Source organism: Salminus brasiliensis, chromosome 2 (genome assembly GCF_030463535.1).
Source record: "Salminus brasiliensis chromosome 2, fSalBra1.hap2, whole genome shotgun sequence".
Taxonomy (NCBI): Eukaryota; Metazoa; Chordata; class Actinopteri; order Characiformes; family Bryconidae; genus Salminus; species Salminus brasiliensis.
In genome coordinates, this window is record NC_132879.1 from 36,031,836 (window position 1) to 36,054,197 (window position 22,362).

A 22,362-nucleotide genomic window follows, 5' to 3' on the forward strand; every position below is an offset into this window, starting at 1 on the left:
AGACAGCGGCTGGCTATCTCCGAAAAACACACACACAGGCACGAGGCGATATTATCACACACACACACACACACACACATGCACTTAGCTCCCAGGCTTCGTTCTCGGCTGTTTGTGCCAAATTTGAAGCCCTTTCGTCGATAACTTGAGTGGGTTCTGGCTCCTCGTGAAGCCCCTGACGGATGAAGCAGACTGAGGACAGAAAGACGCCGGAGTGCTGACAGTTGTCTCGGTGACATGTAGACCTCGGACGGGCACAGGAGAGACTGAACACGGTGGGTGTCTGGCGCTGATGCTCGGCTGCATCTTAGCTACCTCAGAAGCTCGAGGTGGTCTAGTTTTAGGGGGGCTGCTGTAGCAGTGTGTGAATGTGCGCCACTGTGTGCAGTGTCTGTGTGCTTGCTTTTAGAAATGCGCCGTCTGCTGCAGACAGGGCTCCAAAGAAGCACACAGGTAGGAGAGGGGCACAGTTCAGGGAGAGGGGCTGCTTCTGATGTGAAGGTCGATAGGCAGAAGTTTTGAATATGGTGGGCGTTTGAGGGAAGACAAGAAGGCAGTGTGAATGTAGGTGTGAGCTGTTGTGTAGAAACTGTGTGGAAACTCGAATAATCAGAAAGGTGCGAAGTAGTCAGTCATGGCAAAGTGCAGTGAGAGGATGGGCAGTTGTTGTTATTATGGTCACTCCCAAAACGACCCCCCAAAACATACACACACACACAATTATTATTATTATTATTAATTTTTACTGACTTCTTCCTCATCGGTTTAAACTTTTTTTTTGTCTAAATCCAATGTTAAAATATCTAGTATTTAAAAAAAAAAATTATGAACCGTCTCAATTCATTGGTGACATGTCTTCTACCACTACTGTTATTATTATATCGTTATTATTATTATTACTGTTATTATTACCACTTAAATATTTAAACAAATATTTTTGTTTAATGTACATTTTTATATTCATGTACATTTAGCTAGCTACCTGCTATGCTACACCACCAACCTTCACTCTATATCCTCGTATACTGTCTGTCTAGATTGCCTGGCATGTAATACTCTATAAATATATTCTCATATATCTCAGAATTATTATGAGGTTATTAAAACTTGGTGTATATGGTGGAATTGGAATATCAGTAATAGCCATCTCAGCATGAAATCCTAAGGGGATGGAAAGGAAGGATGACAGTGTTACATGTGGGAACACTGGAAGGATGGCTTCCTGTTGCATTCCTGCTGTACGTAACACGTCCCAGACACAGGCTCATAGTGCTGTTATAACCCATTTCTAACTCTAGGCCATGGATAACAACAGCATTTTCCTCCAAGTACTTCTGGATCTGCCGCGCACATTATCCTGGCCTGGATGACAGCAGGTTGGACCGAGATGTGGTCAGCTTACACACTAGAGCTTAGCTTAGCTGAGGGCTGCAAGTGTTTCTTCCAGTGTGTCGGAGTGGTACGTGCTGTGCCTGTAGGCCTAAGGGCCTTAACTGTATGTCAGGAAGCAGTGCCAGTCAGTCAGTGGGTTCAAATTTTAGGTAGTCACACATTTTAGCCACTAGACGGCATCACAGTTCAGTGCCCTTTATTAAAACGGGTGTTCTTTTAATGTGTGATCCGTTGGAAAGCAGATAGATGTTACTGATGTTTCCCCAAATCTTAAAACAATAAGCCACTGTCATCATTTTTAAGTAATGGACTTCAGTTCTGCTTCAGGATAGAACTTCAGGATAGGCTTAATTTTCCCCAAAGTCTATAAAATATGTTGAATATTCAACTTTTTAGCTGGGCAATATGACAATATTGTATTGTATTGTGGTACATTTTATTGTGATACACAATATGCTTTTTTAGGCAGATTGAGGATATTGTTGCTTATCAACTGCATGTGTCATTACTAACGGTGTAATTAGACAGGTGTAATTACACAAAGTGCAGCAGATATTGAATAAAAATAACTGTACTCAGTACAGGGGAGTATCTGAACAGTAGTTTTAAGAATCTGCTGCTACTGATGTGTTTAGTCTGTGATTAAATGTATCCTGATAAATTTTGTGGATTTTTTGTTATACTGCCAAGCCCTACCTTCTATAAATTGTCCATTAAGAACTAAATAATAAGACTACAGTTTAACCTATGGTACATGTGATACTTTTCTGTTCAGTTTTTTTCTTTGTTCTCTGAGCATGAATACACCTTTCAATCAAAAGTTTAAAAAGTGTCTTTAAATCTGTGCAGGTCTACAGACATTCGACAGTGTAGACCAACCCATTCACACTGCTTTTTGAGACACAGGGCAGCCAAACAGACTTTCTTTAGGTTACATTTATACATATACAAAACTGTTTTGATACATTATCCCACGGAGCGTAGGTATACTGAGATACAAAACAATGCAGGATATGAACCATTTCAAATTTCTGATATATATTTGATGGGTATTTCAGACTGATATTTGATGATGTACAGTAAATGAACCTATTGAACTTATGCATCCATTAAGCACACAATGGTCTTTGAGCTCAAAAACCTTAAAGAAAATACCTTAATCAAGGTTACTACATATCTCCTGTGATTTTGTGTTAATCAGATATCTAAATACTAAGATCTATCTATTGGTGTTTTCAATTATGACGAGTCCCATAAACAGAAAAATCAGTGTGATATCATTATCAAAGAAAAAGTACAATTTAATACACATTGCTAATATTGTTTCTTCATATTAAAGCAGTGTACAATTTAATAACCTAGATGACATTTAAATTACAAAATGTTGTTGATTCCCGGGCTCGGCACGCTGACACTGTTGGGACCTTGAGCAAGGCCCTTTACCCTGTCTGCTCCCCAGGCACTGGAGTTGCCCACTGCTCTGGGTGTGTGTGTACTCACTGCCCATAGTTCACTAGTGTGTGTGTGTGTGTGTGTGTGTGTGTGTTCACTACCACTGTACACTGTACAGTGAAAAATATGTGCACCTTTACCTTTTGTACATAAGATTTCATATAATATTTTTTGTCAAGAATTTCTGCTGCTCCAGTTAACCTCCAGTTAAAGTAGGATAAAAGCACAAAAGTCCTCTTCAAGTATAAATAAATTTAGTGCAGTAAAGGTAGGAATTCTCACAGAATTTAAATATGCGAGCACCCGTAACTTTACAACTTCTCTGCTGTTTCATTTTTAAACAATAAAAGCACTTTTTAAAGTGCAAACTCAAACACTTGCACACCCCCTTAAATCCGATCCATATGTAGTCTATCTAGTTAATACCACATTAAGCAATTAGTTTGAATGACACTCCACTATGAGTGAATTAATTCATCTGTTCTAATGGCTCTGTTGCTAGATTTTAGTCGGTTGATACTTGTTATTGCCTTACCAATATACCACCATATTTCAATGATTGCTTATATGCTTCTTTAATTACCAACCCTTTTTACTAAAATAAATTGCTGTTAGCTTATTTGAAACATGGATGTGCCTAAAGGGTACAAAATATGCACATTAAGCACAGCCAGACTTTTTGCTTTTCAACATGTATATCTTTATTAAACAAAAAACATTTTAATAAAACTAAATATTATTATACAAGAGGTTAATATTTAATTTGAAACATTACTTATGCTACAGGAATCGATGTCTTATGCTCTGAAAATGTCTGAAGGTAAATTTTGGTGAGCTTAACATTACAGCTTACATTAGTTATTTTATTAACCATTTCTAGGTGATGTTGAGGACCTCTGCTGGAATATCTGTATTTTATTCATTCAGTAGTTCCCATTTCTACATTTAAGAACACAATGGATTTTTATGTTTTAGTATAGGAGATACATTCATGAAAAATATCAAGTATCAATAAACCCCCACAATCTGTGCACCCCCATCAGTTATATTGTGTGTTTTGTCACATGAGACTATATAAATGTAGAAAATATAATGTGATTATGAATTACAAAAACAATGTGTAATCATTAACAAACATCAGATATTAGATATTCACTTAAGGTAATTCAATATATATATATACACACAATATTATGTATATATTATTATTGTATTGGTTGTTGTGCATGTGTAATATGAACATAATGAACATGCCTATTCATATCATGTGGTTGTGTAGTTGTATGTGTGAGTGCAGGAGTGTGTTTTGCGGTGTGGACCGGGTGTAAGGGTCTTTTTCTTAGAAGGGAATGCACAACTTGTGATTTGACTCCTGTTTGCGCAATTACTGGAGGAAACGACTTGCTGGGGGTTTTGTGTCAGATGAGTAACAGGGGCTGCCTCTTCAGACAGGCTGTTGAACTTACACTGCGAACCAGTATAGTGTTGGATGCTGATGAGCATGTCGTCACATATTGTGTGCGTTTCTCAGTTGATGTACATTTGTCAAAGAAATAGATTTTCAAGGTTTCCGAGAGGGTTAGAGTCGTAAATGTATGGCTAAGATCTGCTATATATTAAAATAACAATGGCTTCTCGGATTAAAATGTGGGGAGTGGTTGCATATGAACAAAATGTGTTAATAGAACAAGCAGAAGAAAGCAGGTGTGTTGATGTAACACATTTTAAAGAGACATTTTTCTTCGGTAAAGTTTATACCGATATATAATCACTATATGGTCATTACACTAATACAGGGTTGTACAGTACAACCAAATACTGTCCTACCTATTCTGTCTCCTGTGTAGAATAGGTAGGACAGACAATAGTGGAAGGACAATAGACAAGATACGAGACAAGGTGCATAGACAATAAGTACAAAGACAATAAATACAAAAAAATATACAAATACAGATATGTGCATGTGCAAATGTGTGCCTGAAGACTGTGTGATTAAGGTCCAAAATAGGACTCTGGAATAAATATATAGAGAAAGGCTGAACAGGGTTTTAGAGTAGCAAAAATATGTCCATGCGTCTTCACAAATACGATTAAACTGTCCCGTGAAAAGATAACACAAGCATTCTCTGTCTTCTCTTGCTGAAACAAATACCAGAATAGTGATTTCAGTATTCAAATACTGGCACCTTGAACAGTTAACCGAGTCCTCTAATACCCATCCACATTGGACATTATCACTCTGGAAGGCCAAATGTTAACACATGGCTTTTACAGAGCACTGAGTATAAGTATCGCACCCGTTGTTCAGGATGCCCATCCCAGCACCCCATGCTGATAACAGAATCATTTGAACACTAAGTAACCCTGCACTTGTATCAGCTCTGTTTTATCATATGCTACAGTAACTGTTCTCTCCCTATTAGTATGTTGTGTTCCCTGCCCTTTTCACCTTTTGTTCGCATAAGAGCTTTGCTGTGGTCCCTTAGCAATGCATGCACACACAAAAAGGGGGTGAAGCTAATATGCAGGAAGTATCCAACCTCTGAAGAGATGTTTTTCTTGGTGAGGTTAATATGTTGCTGTATCTAAAGGCTCGCTGTGGTAAAATCCTGGCTGCTGTTGTTTGTGTGTTTAAAAAATGAAGACTGGATTAAGTTAACAGGCTTGATTTAAGTCAAACTAAGGCCCATAAGTGTGACCTCTCAGCCATGGAGTGGAGCGTTTTGATATGTTCAGGCAACAGATACAAGCAGTCTTGATATTGCATCTGACTAGTTTTATATTGTGAATATTTTTGGATGATAAATGGTCCAAGAAATAATTGTGATAAACGATATTTTAATATTTTTTTATATATAATTATAATACAATAGCATAATGACGCAATTACATTCTTTTTAAAAGAAATGACCTTTTAATAGACAGACATTGGAATTTTCAAAAAATGTTTCAATATCCGATATTAATAAAAAATAGAATAAAACCCACTGTTTTTAAAGTCGACTTACCCTCTTGTTTATGTTAATGGGCTCTCCTCGCTCATTCGGCTTCTTACACCGGATTTGTGGAATGTGAGTTTAAAACCAAGTCCATTTAAACTCGCTCTTTCAAGCATTGTCGGGATTTGTGCAGCTACAACAGACTTACTACACATTTTCTATGGTAAAACAGAGACATCCAACACAGCATTTCTGCAGTCGTGCATGCATGATGGTCCGCATGGCGAAAGTGGTTATTATTTGTGGTGGAATATAAGCTACAAATGTCTGTGTATGGCTTTAAAAATGGTTTCCACACTATTATGGTTAAACCTTAGCAGTTAATCTATGGTTCACATGTATGCCAAACTGTTTGTGATTGTCTGGGGGGGGGGGGCGATATGTTACACTACTACCCATCGCAGTCCACTCTGTGTGTATGGAGGCGCATTATCGATGTATTAGTCACTGCGCGCACTGCACTCTTCTCCTCCGCTGGATTAAAGCATCGTCTCTGCTAAAATACATGCAAGTAAACACATTGGGCAATATCGAGGTCAGAAAAAATGATCGAGGCCCTGTCCATATACTGTACAAGTTGATAGCGTAATAATTGTGCTAGGCCTATTGTGAGGGAGACATCAACAAAGGGTGTGAAGGTTTTACCTTGAAGAACCATATGGAGCCAATGGAACTCTATATACTCCATTAGAGGGCGCTGTAGAGTCTGTAGAAAGAAACAGCAAGTTTACTGTAGCTAGGTGAAACTCCACGTCACTCAGCATGGCCAGCACAAAGTGGGGCCATATCACACAGAAATTTTATTGGTTAATGAATAAACCTTTCAACATAATTTAGTAAAGTTATCATTTGGTGTCAGCTAACTAACTCCTCCCGCACTCAGTGCTTTTCAGATTAAAGATGTGAGGTATTATGCATAGCTTTTGTCTGTTTACCTTATCTCTATGTAGCCTAGATACTAAATGACAATTGTGATGTTTAGTATTCAAAAGAGGCCAGCGGAAGCCAAGCAGTCTGCCATGTGAGTTCAGGGAAATCGCAAAGGTTTCACACCATAATAAACTGTGCTGGGTAATGAATCAGTTCTGCCACAACTTTTGAAACGGCACCATCTGTCAGGATTCAGATAAGAGGCGGTTCACCGCTGAATTACTGTTTGCCTATTTTGCCTGTCCACAGAGAGATACCCAAAAGCTTGGATGCCCAGCAGCGCTGCAGTCCTTGACTGAGCACACACGGGCTGCAGTGCCTCCAGGAGCAGACTGCACACACTTTGAAATTCTCTCTGCGCGGCCTCTTCTCTGAGGCTTCTCAAAAGCACAGCAAGTTCTCACCTCAGTATACGCTGGATTTGTCATTTGAATCCATGCTCTGATCTTAATACGTCTTGATTCATTTGAAGGCACTGCACTGTTTAAAACAGCTTGTGAGGACAGACTTACACACTGCACAGACCTTTCTGCAGTCCCCCACCCAGCACCTCATCAATTATTCACCAGAGCGTATTTTTAATACTCTTTCGCAGTTGTGAAATTTTAATTGGGAGCCAAAGTACTCTCCCAGGCCCAGGTGTGGTGCAGCACCTTAGGGTTGTGTGTGTTGTATGCATGGTTGTGTGCGCTATGCAGTGTTGGATATCAGGATGATGGAGATGATATAACATTATGATTATAACAAACAGTGGCTCTCTGAGTGAATGTGCAGCACATGATCTAAACCATCCTTTAAGTTATACGAAATACGAAATTGCAAAAAAAGCAGCATTCACTACAGTGCAATATTAAATTAATCTAATACTAATAGCTATTTTTTACTTATTATAACTTTACATCACAGCTTCAAGCTTGTTTTTTATGCACTGTAATTCTGTAACAAAGCCAGCCATCTGTAAGAAATGAGACTGACGAGAAGGTATCAGGCACAAATGCATCGTTTGCTACAGTACCATCACAAATCAACGATAAACTGAGGATAAAAACGGCAAAAGTAAACAAACAAATGGAGAATCATGAACTAAACTAAAGGGTAAATGAAGCTAAAAAAAGGACAACAAGCTAAATGCTTCTTGCAAGATGGCTAGTAATAAACAAAGCATATGTTAGGCAGCTTAATTAATTGGTAATATTACTCATTCCACATGTGAAAGAGGTTTGTTCAAGCTTCACGCAATAATCTGTTCTGTCTTTGCAGCCCAGAATGATATTTCATTATGTTGATCACAAGAATCATAGTGATAACGGAAAAATATATATATATATATATATATATTTTTTTTTTACACTGAAGTAGCCCTGACTTGGTAAAGTGTTTTTAAACAAACAAAAGCTATGTGGTTTACATGAAAAAGAAAAATTATATATATATAATTATATATATATAAAATATATATATATATATATATATATATATATATATATATATATATATTTATATATTTGGTTACTGAGGTTAAGAATAGGGTAAGATTATATAATATACAGTACATATAAAACAAATGTATTTTATGTATTGTTTAACCAAGGTAGGTACACTAAGATTCTTCCATAGAGATTTTGCAATTTTACAAGTGAACCCTGGCCAAGAAGGAAGCACATAAAAATGAAGAGACAAAACAAGCAAAAAATAAGATAGTTGTCCTACTACTCTCCTCACATTGACTGTCTACCGTATTCAGATTTTCACAGTAGCAAACTGTCTGTTGATTCTGTCAGGGTCAAGGTTTGGACCAGGGTTAGAATTAGGTTTTGGGTTGAGGTTAAAGTGAGGATGAGAGAAAATTTAAAGGTGAATTTAATTGATATTTTCAAAGAATTAGAGAATGCATATCAGTTACATCAGGTATTGGTACTGAACGTGGTACCATATCGGATTGTGCCGATATCAGCAAAAACAATGCTTCATTGGCTATTGGTGAGAATAAAGAATTAATGCGATCCAATCCTGTAACACCTCTATCCTGAAGCACAAACTCCCACTGTGTGTTGTGATTTTAGCTGTGGGGTAGTCAAACTACGTGTCCAAGTAATACGAGCATTGATAGCTTTGATAGTTTGATAGTTTTAGATGCTTTCCATCGAAAAGTAAAACTGGCATCATGTCATCGTCTTCAAATGTAAGTTAAATGCAAAGTGAACCTCTACAAAGCATCTGCGAGGGGCCAACCGAATTAGGTGCTTGCAGTAAAGCTACCCATGCATGACCCCACATCCTGACTGGGGACAAAAAGGAATCGTGTGTATGTGTGTGTGGTTGATGGAGCCATAGAGTTGTGGGAAACTCGAAATGAGCAATATGCCACAACTGTCTAAGCTTCTGGAGAGGAAGCACAAAGTGAAACACTGGCTCCATACATTAGGCTCACTCATGGACACAACCATACAGCTCTTTTAAAGTGTTTTAAAGTGCCGTACAATACATATTTAGCTGGTTTAAGAATGCTTGTTGTAGTAAGACGTGCAGCTGTTCAGAATGATTTGTCTTTTGTGTTTTGCTGCATTTGGCAGTTGCTTTTATCCAGCGGCTAATAATTGAACCAGGTTAATCTGGCAAGTGTAGCATTATCTTTTTACCCAGGTACTCAGGTTATTGCTCCATTCTTAAAATATGTTTGTAAGGTGCTACAATGGATGCCATAAACCCAAGAACCTTTGGTAATTGATAAAGAAATTGGTAAATAATCTTTAAACGGTTCTTCACACACCCATCAGTGTTAGAAAACGATTGTTCTATGGCATTGCTTTGTAGCACCCTTATTTTTAGGAGTCTATAGTATACTGTTCTTGCCCAAAGCAGTGAATCGAACCCTGCTCTGACATAGGGTGGGTAGTGGTGTTACCCAGGAACCTCTAAAGCAAACGGCAAATAATACACCATTTAAGGTCATTTAAGGCTGGATATGTACAATAAGTCTGGGCAACATCTTACAATACTATACAATACAATACAATAATATTGAACTCATTTTAAATATCCATCTGTTCTCTTTATTGCCTTAATTGACATCATCATCGGCTCAGTCATCACTGGCATCCAATTAGAAAGTTAGACCATATATTACTGCTATGACGTTTTTTTAAGGCTTGAGAACGTTACAGCTACAGGCTGCCTTTGGACCGACACAAGCAGTGATGCTCCTCAAACCATTTCCCATTAGACAGAAACAGGCTTTTCTTCTCTTTAAGAACTCCACATAAGTCTAATTGACACAGATGGTGGTGCGTAAGTGGTGAGGTTGATTTCTGCACCTCTCTATAAAGCGGCAGGTTTCATTTCCTCTCTCTCATGAATTAAGTGCATCTGTGGCTGCCGGCCTGCACTTCGTTCCCAAGAGGTTCCTCGCTGAGAGCATAAATGGTTATTTAGCAGATTAACACCAGAGGACTCGGGGCATCAGAGACATCTGAGCTCAGTCAAGTTGCAGAAACCCACTCTGACCACACAGCACCCACTGACTGCCCCGGTCGGTAGCAGTCCAATTTATAGCCAGAGCAGGAAAAGCCTATAATAGCATACATGTGAGGAGTGTAAGGCTTCAGACTGCACTCTCTCTTTCTCTCCCTCTCTCTTCCGCTCTCTCTCCACATTTTTACAGCACAGATCAGAATCTAGAGGAAGGGAGGAATGTGAGAATGGAGTACACTGTGGCGGAGTGGGAGGAAGAAGAAAGAGGGAGGCAGGCAGGGAGCGGAAGGTAGAGATGTGGTGAAGTGCTTGGTCTCATTTTGCCTTTCCCACACTGACGAGCACATCTGGAGTGGATGAAACAGAGAACCTCTTGATTCACACAAAACCTCAGGTGCAGCTGGTGTGTGTACGAGTGTGAGCTCATGGCACGTATGAGTTTCAGTGTGTTTATATTAGGCCTTTGCCTCATTACACTTTTTTGTTTTGTTTTCATTGAACTTTTAGCATCTATGTTCTGCAGATTCACACCTTGTCTTCTGCAAGGCCCACGCTACGAGACTCAAGAATCCTAACCGATGTTAAAAATGTGGTCGTTCTTAGTCATCAGAGTCCCCACACTACGTGATCTGCCTTGAATGAAACACCACACACTTTCAGATTACACACGCAAACAAGAATCCTGGCCGAAAAGAGTTTCTAGTATACTAGATCTAAACAAACATGGCGGCCTCAAAAATCGTCCCGATTATTCTGTAGTGTTGGCCAGGCATAATTGTGGTATTATTGAGCTAAGGTCCATAGTGTTTCCACTGAGACTGCTCGAGACGTTTCTACAACTTAATTAGAATCCACCTGTGGTAAATTTAATTGACTGGACATGATTGGGGATTGCCAACACCTGCCTATTTAAGGTCCCCCAGTTGACATGCATGTGAGATCAAACTCCAAGCCATGAGGTCAAAGGAATTATCTGCAGACCTCAGAAACAGGATTGTGTCAAGGCTTAGATCTGGAGAAAAATACGGAAAATTGCTGCAGCTTTACAGCTCCCAAAGAGCACAGTGGCCACCATCATTCGTAAATGGAAGAAGTTTGGAATCACCAAGAATCTTCCTAGACCTGGATGCCCGGCCAAACTGAGCGGTCGGGAAGGACGGGTGTAGGCCAGAGAGGTGAGCAGGAACCAGAGGATCCCTCTGAAAAGAGCTCCGGAGTATCACTGTGGAGAAGATCAACCATCCAAGCAGTACTCCACAAATCATGCCTTAGAGGTAGAGTGTTCAGACGTAAGCCACTTCTTTGTAAAAGTCACATGACGGCCTGCTGGAGGACTATCTAACCATGAGAAACAAGATTCTGTGGTCTGATGAAACCAAAATTGAACTTTTTGGCCTAAATACCAAGCGCTAAGTCTGGAGGAAACCAGACACTGCATCACCTGGCTTATGCCGTCCAGTGAAGCATGGCAGTGGCAGCATCATGATGTGGGGATGTTTTTCAGCAGCAGGACCGAGGCGACTAGTCCTCCTAGAGGGAAAGATGAATGCAGCTACGTACTCCGAGATCCTTGAGGAACACCTGATCCAGAGTGCTCCGGATCTCAGACTGGTCCGAAGGTGTACTTGACCACATGACAACGACTCCAAGTCGACTCTAAGCCAAGACAACAAAGGAGTGGCTTCAGAGAACGTATGTGAACGTCCTTGAGTGGTCTGACCTGAATTCACATCTGTGGAAGGAGCTGAAAGTAGCAATGTACAAAGCTTGCAAGGCTATACCTGGAGGATTGGGCAGAAATCTCCAGAAACAAGTGTGTCAAGCTCGTAGCTTTTTTCCCCAAGACGCCTTAAAGCTGTAATTGCTGCCAAAGGTGCATCAACCAAGTAACCAAGTAGTGGGTCGAGCCAAGCCGTACTGGAAGCTCTAAGGGCTCTTAGTACTGATCGGCTTTTGACCATTGCCATCAAGTACAGAGGTCTATTCTTGGCTTTGTAGGTCAGCGTCAGGGTTTTGAATCTGGTGCGGGAAGCAGCTACAGGAAGCCAGTTAAGAGAACACATTGACACCACCACCCTCCTCTCCTTATGGGGTTGAATGAGGACTGTAGCAGTGTAACACTGTGTCCTTGGGTTCCCATTTACAGTGTTTCAGCTGTAGGTATGATACTACACAGGACACTGTGTTTATTGTGTGTAAGATTGGTGGTTCACTAAGTGGTTTTCAGAGAGTCCGGGGGCTACTTTTTCAGTAGGAAGACGAATGAAAAGAGTCTGTCGTACAGGCACGCTGAAAGAAGTACTGCACTCAGATGACTTTATTCAAGTGTGTACATCGTTTCCACATCAATAGCCTCGTCTTTCAGTTCACATATTTTCACAATAGTTGGGGTGATGTAATATATTTTAGTCACTTATTTAGATCAAGTAAAGTCAGTGGCTTTTTTTCAGTCTAGCCAACCCACTGCAATAAAAGAAAAATGGTCAAAGCAAGAAGTGAGTTAAGGCCACAGTTAGGGAATAACAGGATTGGTGCTCTTATGATATATATATAGGGAGGCGGATAACCAGTATGGCCTGATATTCATTCAAATAGACAGACCACGTCAACATAAAAGTCACTAAAGAAACAGACTGTCAAAATAAAAGTCAACCTTATCAACATAAAAGTCACTAATGTAAACAAACAAACAGACAGCATCAACATAAAAGTCACTAATACAAATTAACAGACCATGTCAAAATACAAACAAAGCAGTAACACAAAATACTTTCAAACTGGAAGCTAAAAACGGTGTTACGTTTGTTTCTTTTTTGTAAATTCTTTGAATAATGATCTAATCCTTGACTCAGAAACCACAATCTGACTGTAAATTATGTGATCTACACCATTACTAAATGTCACCCGCTCTGTAATGTTTAAATTCTCAAAGGGAAATCTTTTGTTCTTTCCATCGTCATTCCTAACTGAGCTCTTTTTACATTAGAGCAAACACTAGATAGTGGGGAGTGAATGAGATGATGAGTAAACCTTCTCTAACACAGCCACAAAACACACACACACACACACACACACACACACACACACACATGCAAATGAATGCACTGGCTATATGTAGCTTATCTTGCACAAAGTGTAACATCCTGCCTGAATGAAAGAGATGAAAGAGTGATGAGAAAAAGATAGAGATACAGAAAACAGCATCCAAGAGGGAGCAGGAGGGAAAATGACAGCGACAGAGAACAAGCAGGGCATAGGACTCAAAAAGAGACGCAGGTCCGCACTCAAGCATTCCTGACGCCTGTTAGATGAGAAGAACGCTGAAGGTTAATGTGAAAGCAGTGGCATTCACTGAGAGATGCTCTGGGTCACTAGAGGCTTTACTGCATGTCCTCGTAGATTAGCTTTATATGTGCCGGATGTGGGTCACTGTTTCTGCAGCAGCAAACAGCAGAAAAGGCATCATTATTACTCTACTCACAGCATGACTGTTAACAAACCTCTCCCTTGGTATCTGTCTATCTCTGTCTCTCTCTCTCTCTGTCTGACCTATATACCTGGAGCAGAGAGAAGATCCTCCTGACGGCTCTGTTTGCCACTCGACTGAGACTGTAGTAGCAGACAGCTCTGCTTTTGGTCTGGAAGTGTGCCAGTCTGCCCTCTGTCTGCCTGTTTCTGACACTGTCTGAGGGCATCAGACCCAGTGCACATCTGAGCCCTTATGCTAGGGCAAAGCAGGGGCCTTATACCGTATAATTCATAATAAAAATAATATATCTTATTCTTTCTGAATGTTTTTTCCCCTAATTGTAGTCATGGACTTTCCCATTACACAATGCTACCAAGCTACCGACCAATTAGTCATAGTCTCTCCCATCACACAATGCTACCAAGCTACCGACCAATTAGTCATAGTCTCTCCCATCACACAATGCTACCAAGCTACCGACCAATTAGTCATAGTCTCTCCCATCACTTGATGCTACCAAGCTACCGACCAATTAGTCATAGTCTCTCCCATCACTTGATGCTACCAAGCTACCGACCAATTAGTCGTGATATAAGTGTGTGTATGGATGACTCACTTAACCCCACAACTGTACCTATAATAATTCATATCAAGCTAGAGAAACGAACTGCTTGTCGTTTACATTCCTATACCTGAATGGAAAAACGTACAGACATTAAATTTAGTCGGTCATGTCTTTGCTGGTTGAACAGCCATGAAAGAACTGTGAGAAGTAGCTGAAAAATCTAGTCAGTGGTTGTGGATAAGAAGTGTGCTAAGACTGGGTGGGGAAGGGTAGTGTGTGATTGAATGTGCGGGTGTAGCATGGTGGGTGATGTAGGCTGTGTTTTTTTTTGTGTATGTTGATAGTGTTGTTAAGCACAAAGATAAACTAGCAAATTTGTGTATGCTAGCACGTGTGTATTTACCTTAATTTAACTGGATGCATTCTTTAAAAATGAATGAATGTGCTTAAACCTGACGGAAGAGACATTTAGAAAAGTTTGAAGAATCTAATGATGTGAGTAATTTCGAAGGTTTCTGAGATTCAGTAGTACTAAGTACACTGAAGTTCAAAAACATTACTGAAATATGTTTCACTGCTGCCAGTTCCACACTGTATAAACTTTCTAGCACTTTCTGAACAATTCAGCAATTTTAGAAATTACATGAATGGATGAAAATTACTTGAATTGCCTTTGTAATTAATTGAATTGTCTTTTGGGCCTGTCACAATAATGTTTTTTTTAACTGCTGATATAATGACAATATAATAGCATAAGAATTAATGCGGAGGACACATTTCGCTGTACAGTGTACAGTAACAAATATGTGCACCTTAAAACGGGTGACAGTCACACCCTTTGACCCACACGGAAAGACAGGGCACAACGCCTCTTGCGATCTGCAATCCGCTTTCTGGCCCTCGAGGTCGCCAGTAGGGTGGCCCGAGCCTTCTGCCAGGTCCTACGACATCGACGGACAAGCTGCACAGCAGAGGGAACCCCCACCTCCATCTCTTGTTCTTCGAACAAGGGAGGAGAGTACCCAAATTGGCACTCGAAGGGAGACATACCCAGGGACGAGTGCCAAAGCGTGTTGTGAGCATACTCCGCCCAGGGCAGTTTGTCCACCCAAGAGGCTGGGTTCCCTGCCGTCAAGCAGCGGAGCAGCTGGCCAAGGTCTTGGTTGGTTCGTTCAGCCTGTCCATTTGATTCAGGGTGGAAACCTGAAGTAAGACTGACTGTGGCTCCCATTAACTGGCAGAAAGCTCTCCAAAACCAGCTGGCGAATTGGGGTCCCCGATCAGACACTAGGTCGCAAGGCATTCCGTGCACCCTCACTACGTGCTGCAGCTCTCTTGGGCTGAGGGGAGTTTGGGCAATGCCACAAACTTGCATGCCTTGGAGAAACGGTCCACGACCACCATTATAACCGTGTTGCCTTTGGATGGTGGAAGACCTGTCACAAAGTCCAGGGACACATGGGACCACGGACGAGCTGGAGTCGGCAATGGATGTAAAAGGCCAGGTGGTTGTGACCAGAGTGCCTTGTTTTTGGTACACACTTCACAAGAGGCAACATAGGCACGTGTGTCCTTGTCCATTCCTGGTCACCAGAAGTGTCTCCGGAGGAACTCCAATGTCCGGACCGCACCTGGGTGGCCAGGAAATGTCCCCATTGCAGAAGCGCCTGGCGAACTGTGGAGGGCACATATTGCAGACCAGGAGGACCACCCCCCGGGGTCAGGCTCCCGTCGGAGGGCTTGCATGTCCTGCTCAATGCTCCAGCGGAGGGGAGCAACTATTTGAGAGGCAGGGATGATTGGTTCTGGTTCTGGATTGGATCCCTGGTGTTCCCACCGCCGGGATAATGCGTCTGGCTTGGTGTTTTTTGAACCCGGCCTATAGGACAGTATAAAATGGAAGCGGCCAACATACAGTGCCCATCGTGCCTGCCGAGGGTTCAGTCATTTGGCCTGCTGTATGTAAGCCAACTTTTTGTGGTCTGTCCAAACAATAAATGGGTGTTTGGCCCCCTCAAGCCAGTGCCTCCATTCCTCCAGAGCCAACTTCACAAGCTCGCAAGGAGCTCCCTGTCCCCAATGGGATAGTTGCATTCCGCCGGGGTTAGCCTGTGGGAGTAGAACGCACAGGGATGGAGCTTTTTACCTGGCCCCAGGCATTGGGACAGGACCGCACCTACACCCACATCAGAGGCATCTACCTCGACGACAAATGGCTCATTGGGGTCCGGTAGCTGTAAGACCGGGGGTGAGGTCAACCTCACTTTAATCTCTTCAAAGGCCCTTTGAGCCTCCATGGACCAACAAAAGAGACCTGAGGTCTTTCGAGTCAGGGCAGTGAGGGGAGCCACCACTGTACTGAAGTTCCGCACAAAGCGGCTAAAGAAGTTAACGAACCCCAGGAAGGACTGGACTTGCCTGAGAGAAGAAGGACGTGGCCAGTCCTTGACGGCCTGAATCTTGGTTGGATCCATTTGAAGGGTGCCTTTGGAGATTATGAACCCCAGGAACGACACACTCTCTGTGTGGAACACAGACTTCTCCAACTTGATGAAGAGACAGTTCTCCAAGAGCAGTTGAAGGACTCGCCTGACGTGTCCCACGTGTTCCTCCAATATTAATATGTCATCAAGGTAGACATATACGAAACGGTCCAAGGCCTCCCTTAACATGCCGTTGATAAGACGCTGGAAAACCGCTGGGTTCATTCATAAGGCCGAAAGGCATGACTCGATACTCATAATGCCCTGTAGGGGTGATGAAAGCGGTTTTCCACTCATACCCCTGTCGTATGCGGACCAGGTTGTAGGCACTGCGTAGGTCCAGTTTGGTAAAGACTGACGCCTGCTGCAGTGCCTTAAAATCAGTCGACATGAGGGGGAGGGGATAGCGGTCCTTTACAGTGATCGTGTTTAGGCCTCGATAATCTATGCATGGGCGGAGTCTGCCATCTTTCTTCCCCACAAAGAAGAAACCAGCCCCAGCCGGGGATGAGGATGGACGTATGAAACCGGACTCCAATGCCTCCTTAATGTAGGAGTCCATGGCAGAACGTTCCGGAGGAGAAATTGCAAACAGGCGCCCCCTCGGGGGAATAGTCCCCGGTAGGAGATCTATGGCACAGTCGTAAGGCCTGTGAGGGGGCAGGATTTGCGATTCCTCCTTACGGAACACAGCGCAGAGATCCCAGTACACCTCAGGAACCCTGTCCAGATGAGGAATGCTTGACTCTGGCTTACGGTCTCTCTATGGGGGTCCTTCCTTGTGACCCAGACAGGCCCCCTGACAATGTGGCCCCCAAGCATAAACTGAGTGGGTTGTCCAATCTATTCGTGGGTTGTGGAGTTCCAACCAGGGGTAGCCCAGTACCAACTGCAGATGAGGTGCCTGAGTCAGGTACAATTCCACCTGCTCAGTGTGTGCCCCAATCCGCAGCGTTATCGGTTGGGTGCGATGGGTCACAGGACCAGATCCCACAATCCTCCCATCTATGGCATGGACGGGTAGTGGGCGTTCCAGGGGGTCCACGGGAAGGCCAAGACTAGCAGCCAGTGAGCTGTCCACAAAATTGCCTGCAGCCCCAGAATCCACAAAGGCTGTCAGCAATTTATGTTAGGAGGTCCAGGCTAGAGTAACCGGGAGGTGAAGTCCTGAGATGGGGGATGCCACATGTTCTAAGGCAGAGTCCCCCGCTCGGGTTAGACCCTCTCGTTTCCCGACTTATGAAGGACTCTCTTAGACCTGTCCCATGGGACGGGTCGGGGTGGTAGATGGTCAGGTAACCGGGCACCTCCCAGTTGCATGGGCTCAGGAGCCTCCCGTGGTGAGGGTTCCCAAGTGGGATTGACTGGCTGCTGGTGCCAAAAACCTGTAGCACAAGGGTTACGTGCTCTTTCTCTGGCCCTCTGACGTATGCGGTTGTCCAGGCGGATGCACACGTCATAGAGGTCGCAGAGTGTAGAGGGTAGGTCACGAGTGGCCAGCTCGTCCTTCATCTTGCCATTGAGACCTCGCAGAAAGATCGGCCCCAAGGCCTCTTCACCCCAAGCACTCTCCGCTGCCAGAGTGCGAAAGTCTAGCATATTTTGCTACAGAGCGTGCACCCTGGGTGAGGTCTAGCAGCCGTGGGCCAGCGTCTCTGCCCTCTAATGGCTGGTAAAACGTCTGATGTAATGCCTTAGTGAACGCCTGAGCAGTGAGGCAGTCAGGAGAGTTCTGCTCCCACAGGGCCGTAGCCCACGCTAAAGCTCGGTCCGTAAGCAGTGACACCATGTAGGCCACTTTGGAGCGCTCTGTGGGGAACCGGGAAGGTTGCTGCTCGAATGCGAGACTGCATTGCAGCAGGAATCCTCTGCATTTGTCTGATTCCCCAGTGTAACGCTCAGGTGTAACCAAGTGGGCCTCATGTCCAACCGTGGCTACCTCAGGAGGAGGGAGTGGGACCGGCTGTGCGGCAGTCTCAGGGCGGGCCTATGTGGCCTCAGCCTGAACTGTAACGAGCTGGTTCAACTGCTCTGTGATCGCCAATAGCAGCTGCTCATGGCAGCCGATGGCCGTGCCTTGATTTTGCAAAGCTTCCTTAATTGGCGCCAACTCTGCTGAGTCCATTGTTGGTCGTACCTTTCTGTTACGGTGTGGTGTGGGGTTTGGACTCAAGTGCAGTTAAAGTTTGTTTTATTATGATCAAATGGAACTACTCCTCTTGTGGTGTGTGCTTGGTGACTGTTGGGCTTGAACTCCCAACCCTGGTAATGGGAACCCAGTGTATTTCCACTGTGCCACCACGGCTGTGAGGGGTGGCAGTATAAACACTGATCTTAAGGAACACAGAAAACGGCGGGAAAACAAACAAAGGAAAAACCAGGAGTGATGTTTACTCAAACTAAAGACAGCAACTAAAATGCTTTTCTCTTTTCTGTTCACAATTTAAACTTTTCACTTTTCTGTTCACAATTTAAACTTTTCTCTTTTCTGTTCACAACTTTTCTCTTTTCACTTTTCTCTTTTCTGTTCACAATTTTTCTCTTTTCTGTTCACAATTTTTCTCTTTTCTGTTCACAACTTTTCTCTTTTCTGTTCACAACTTTTCACTTTTCTCTTTTCCCTTTTCTGTTTGCAACTTAAACCCACTGTTACTGTTCGCCCCTCTACAAAGGTGCAACGGGGAAGTGTGTTTGGCTGGGTGTATTTATACCGTGCCACACAGGTGGGTCTGGTCAGCGTTGATTACCGCTGGGAATTCTGGGGCTTGGAGTTCTTTGCTCCAACCCCACCAGCTTTCCTACTTTGCTGGCCGGGCCCCCTGCTGGTGGCAGGCGGTACATGTACATGTACATGTACATGTCTAGTGTATATGTAGTGGTCCTGCTCCACTAGACATGTACAAATGTTTACATTTGTCACCACAACTAAAACAGTACGGTTAAAATGCTGTAGCATATTTAAAGGCATTTTCACGACAATATTTTCACAATCTTGTCATGCGGACTAAATTCACCAGTAGTTGCAGATTTAGAATACTCTCCTACTTACTCTAGTGACTTTTGGTACAGTTTTTTTTACTCCAGTTAATTAAACAGGACTAATTTCACTCCTATCTACTCCCATCCCATCACGATTCTATAAGTTATCATCATATTGCCCATCTCTAACGTCTAGGTTGAGACACAGAGCAGACTTTACTGCTAGCGCAGCTTAAAGCCAACTACTGTTGGGTAGTTTTTTGTGTTGAGTGTTTTGAGTGTACAAATCAGTGCAAATCTCTGTTCTTTGTGCTACAGTTGTGTGGCGAGTGGTACACTATTTTCGGGCCTTGAATTTATTTCGAAATGTTGAGGCAAGTTTAAAAATACCCTGCGCACTCGCTGAACCCAAATCTGCATGCAGCTCTGCTCTCTTGCATCAAGGCAATCCCTCTTGCTTACTTAGAAACACAGGCTGCCATGAGTCTGAACACACACACACATACACACAAACACACACACACACTCTTTCTCTCTCTCTCCGGCTCTCCCTGTCTGGCTCCCTCTCGTTCTAAATTCTCAATCCTTCACCTCAAAAAGCTCTTCCTGTATTATGCGATGTGGAGCTGAATTTGTGCATTGTTGGAGCGTGTGGCTTATGAGACAGGCTTGTCTCACACAGGGGGGAATGGATCCTTCCTCTTCGCCTCTCTCTCACTTCTCTGTCCTCCTTAATCACGGCACTGCTTGCTGAAGTGTGGTTGAGCCGGCGCGCAGGGGCGTCAGAAGAATCTGGCAGTGTGGCAGTAAAGTCTGGCGTTAGAACGGAGCTCTCTGCTCTGCGGGGTTTCTGGTGTCGAGGTGAAAGCCACTTTCCTCGCTGTCTTCCCCATCTTCATCTCAACCTGTTCCTCAAAACCCATCCATGGAGCTGAGTTGCTATGCGCAAATCCATTTCCTGGAGTAAGTAGAAAGTTTCCGCCGCGTGTCTTGCAGGGAATGCTGTGCCGGTTCGTGTGCTGTGGCTGTGAGTGTGTCAGCAGGTGCTGATCAGTGGTGTGTATGTGTGTGTGTGCTTGAATTGTGCATTACTGTGCATTAGAACTGTGTCTAATGCCTTTGCAGTGTTGTGTTGGGTTGGTGGGGATGGGTGTGTGCTGCTGAGGTTGTGTGTGTGTGTAGGCTGTATGAACGTGTTTGTGTGCATGTTGTGTTGGCTGTATTGCCCATGTGTGCCAGCACTGGCTTTGAGATGGAGGCATTGTGTCTGATTACTGGAGTGTGAAACCACTCAGTTCCTCTTGCCTGCTCTGGACTGGTTGTGTGTGTGTGTGTGAGTATATATTCAATTTATTTATATATATATTTTATATATAATTTTTTATTTGGAGCTGCACATGCTCACCCCCCCTCCTCCCGCCTCCTCTAAAGTCGTCTTATTAATGTTTCACAAACAGTCTAAACGCCTGTTGCCTCTGCCCTTATTTCTGCAAGAAGAATTCACAGTGTGTGTGTGTGTGTGTGTGTGTGTGTGTGTGTGTGTGTGTTCACACTACTGGAACGCAGCTTTTCTCATATGTTCATGTAGGACATGACAGCGCTGAGCAGAGAGAGTGAGAAGGATGTGGAGAGAGTGAGAAAAGGTCAGACCTAAAGTGAGAGAGAGAAGGAGGGGACAGAGAGCGACAAAATAAAAAAGAGTGAGAGAAAGAAATATGAGAGAGTCAGAGAGAGAAATGTAAAGGGAGAGAATTAAAGAGGACAGTGAGAAACATAAAGAAAAGAGGCACAGAGAGACATAAAGAAATGAGAGGGACTCCACGAAACATAGAAATAGAAACAAATAGAACAAGAAGAAAGAGACGCAGTAAAAGAGAAATGAAGAGTCAGGGATAATATGAAATATAAATGGAGAGAAGAGAAGAGAGAGAGAGGGACTCCAAGAGATAGAAAGAGAAAGAAATAAAAAAGAGAAGAGAGGGACAGAATGAACGAGAAACGAAGAGAAGAGCGGGGTACAAATACAGAAATGAAAAGAAGAGAAAGACAAAAAGAAATAGAAATGGAAAGAAGAGAGGGACACATGAAGAGAAATTAAAAGAAGAGAGGGACACAGAAAGATAAATGAAGAGAAGAGAGGGACACAGAAAGATAAATGAAGAGAAGAGAGGGACACAGAAAGATAAATGAAGAGAAGAGAGGGACACAGAAAGATAAAAGAAGAGAAGAGAGGGACACAGAAAGATAAATGAAGAGAAGAGAGGGACACAGAAAGAGAAAAAAGAAGAGAAGAGAGGGACACAGAAAGATAAATGAAGAGAAGAGAGGGACACAGAAAGATAAATGAAGAGAAGAGAGGGACACAGAAAGAGAAAAAAGATGAGAAGAGAGGGACACAGAAAGATAAATGAAGAGAAGAGAGTGACACAGAAAGATAAATGAAGAGAAGAGAGGGACACAGAAAGAGGAAAAAGATGAGAAGAGAGGTACACAAAAATAGAAATGAAGAATAGATAGGGAGACAGAAATGAAAAGAAATGAGGGACACAAAGAAATAGAAATGAAGGACAGAAACAAAGAGAAGAGGGGGACACTGAGGGAAACAGGGGATGAGGGGGAGAA

At 42.9% G+C, this 22,362-nt stretch overlaps 1 protein-coding gene across 5 annotated transcripts in view; it reads left to right on the forward strand.

Annotated features, from left to right (window-relative positions):
* prr5b (proline rich 5b (renal)) overlaps positions 1-22,362 on the forward strand; it is a 42,553-nt gene that overhangs the window by 1,464 nt on the left and 18,727 nt on the right. Inside the window, exons 1-2 of one of the 5 annotated variants that reach the window (XM_072672525.1) lie at positions 20-275; positions 20,423-20,703. The exons of 3 other annotated variants lie outside the window; for them this stretch is intronic. In XM_072672525.1, the coding sequence (XP_072528626.1) occupies positions 20,666-20,703 (38 nt within the window). In that variant the 5' untranslated portion in view covers positions 20-275; positions 20,423-20,665. Of the gene's footprint in view, positions 1-19; positions 276-20,422; positions 20,704-22,362 lie in introns of those variants that run through there. One more of the 5 variants, XM_072672527.1, reaches the window with a different exon arrangement.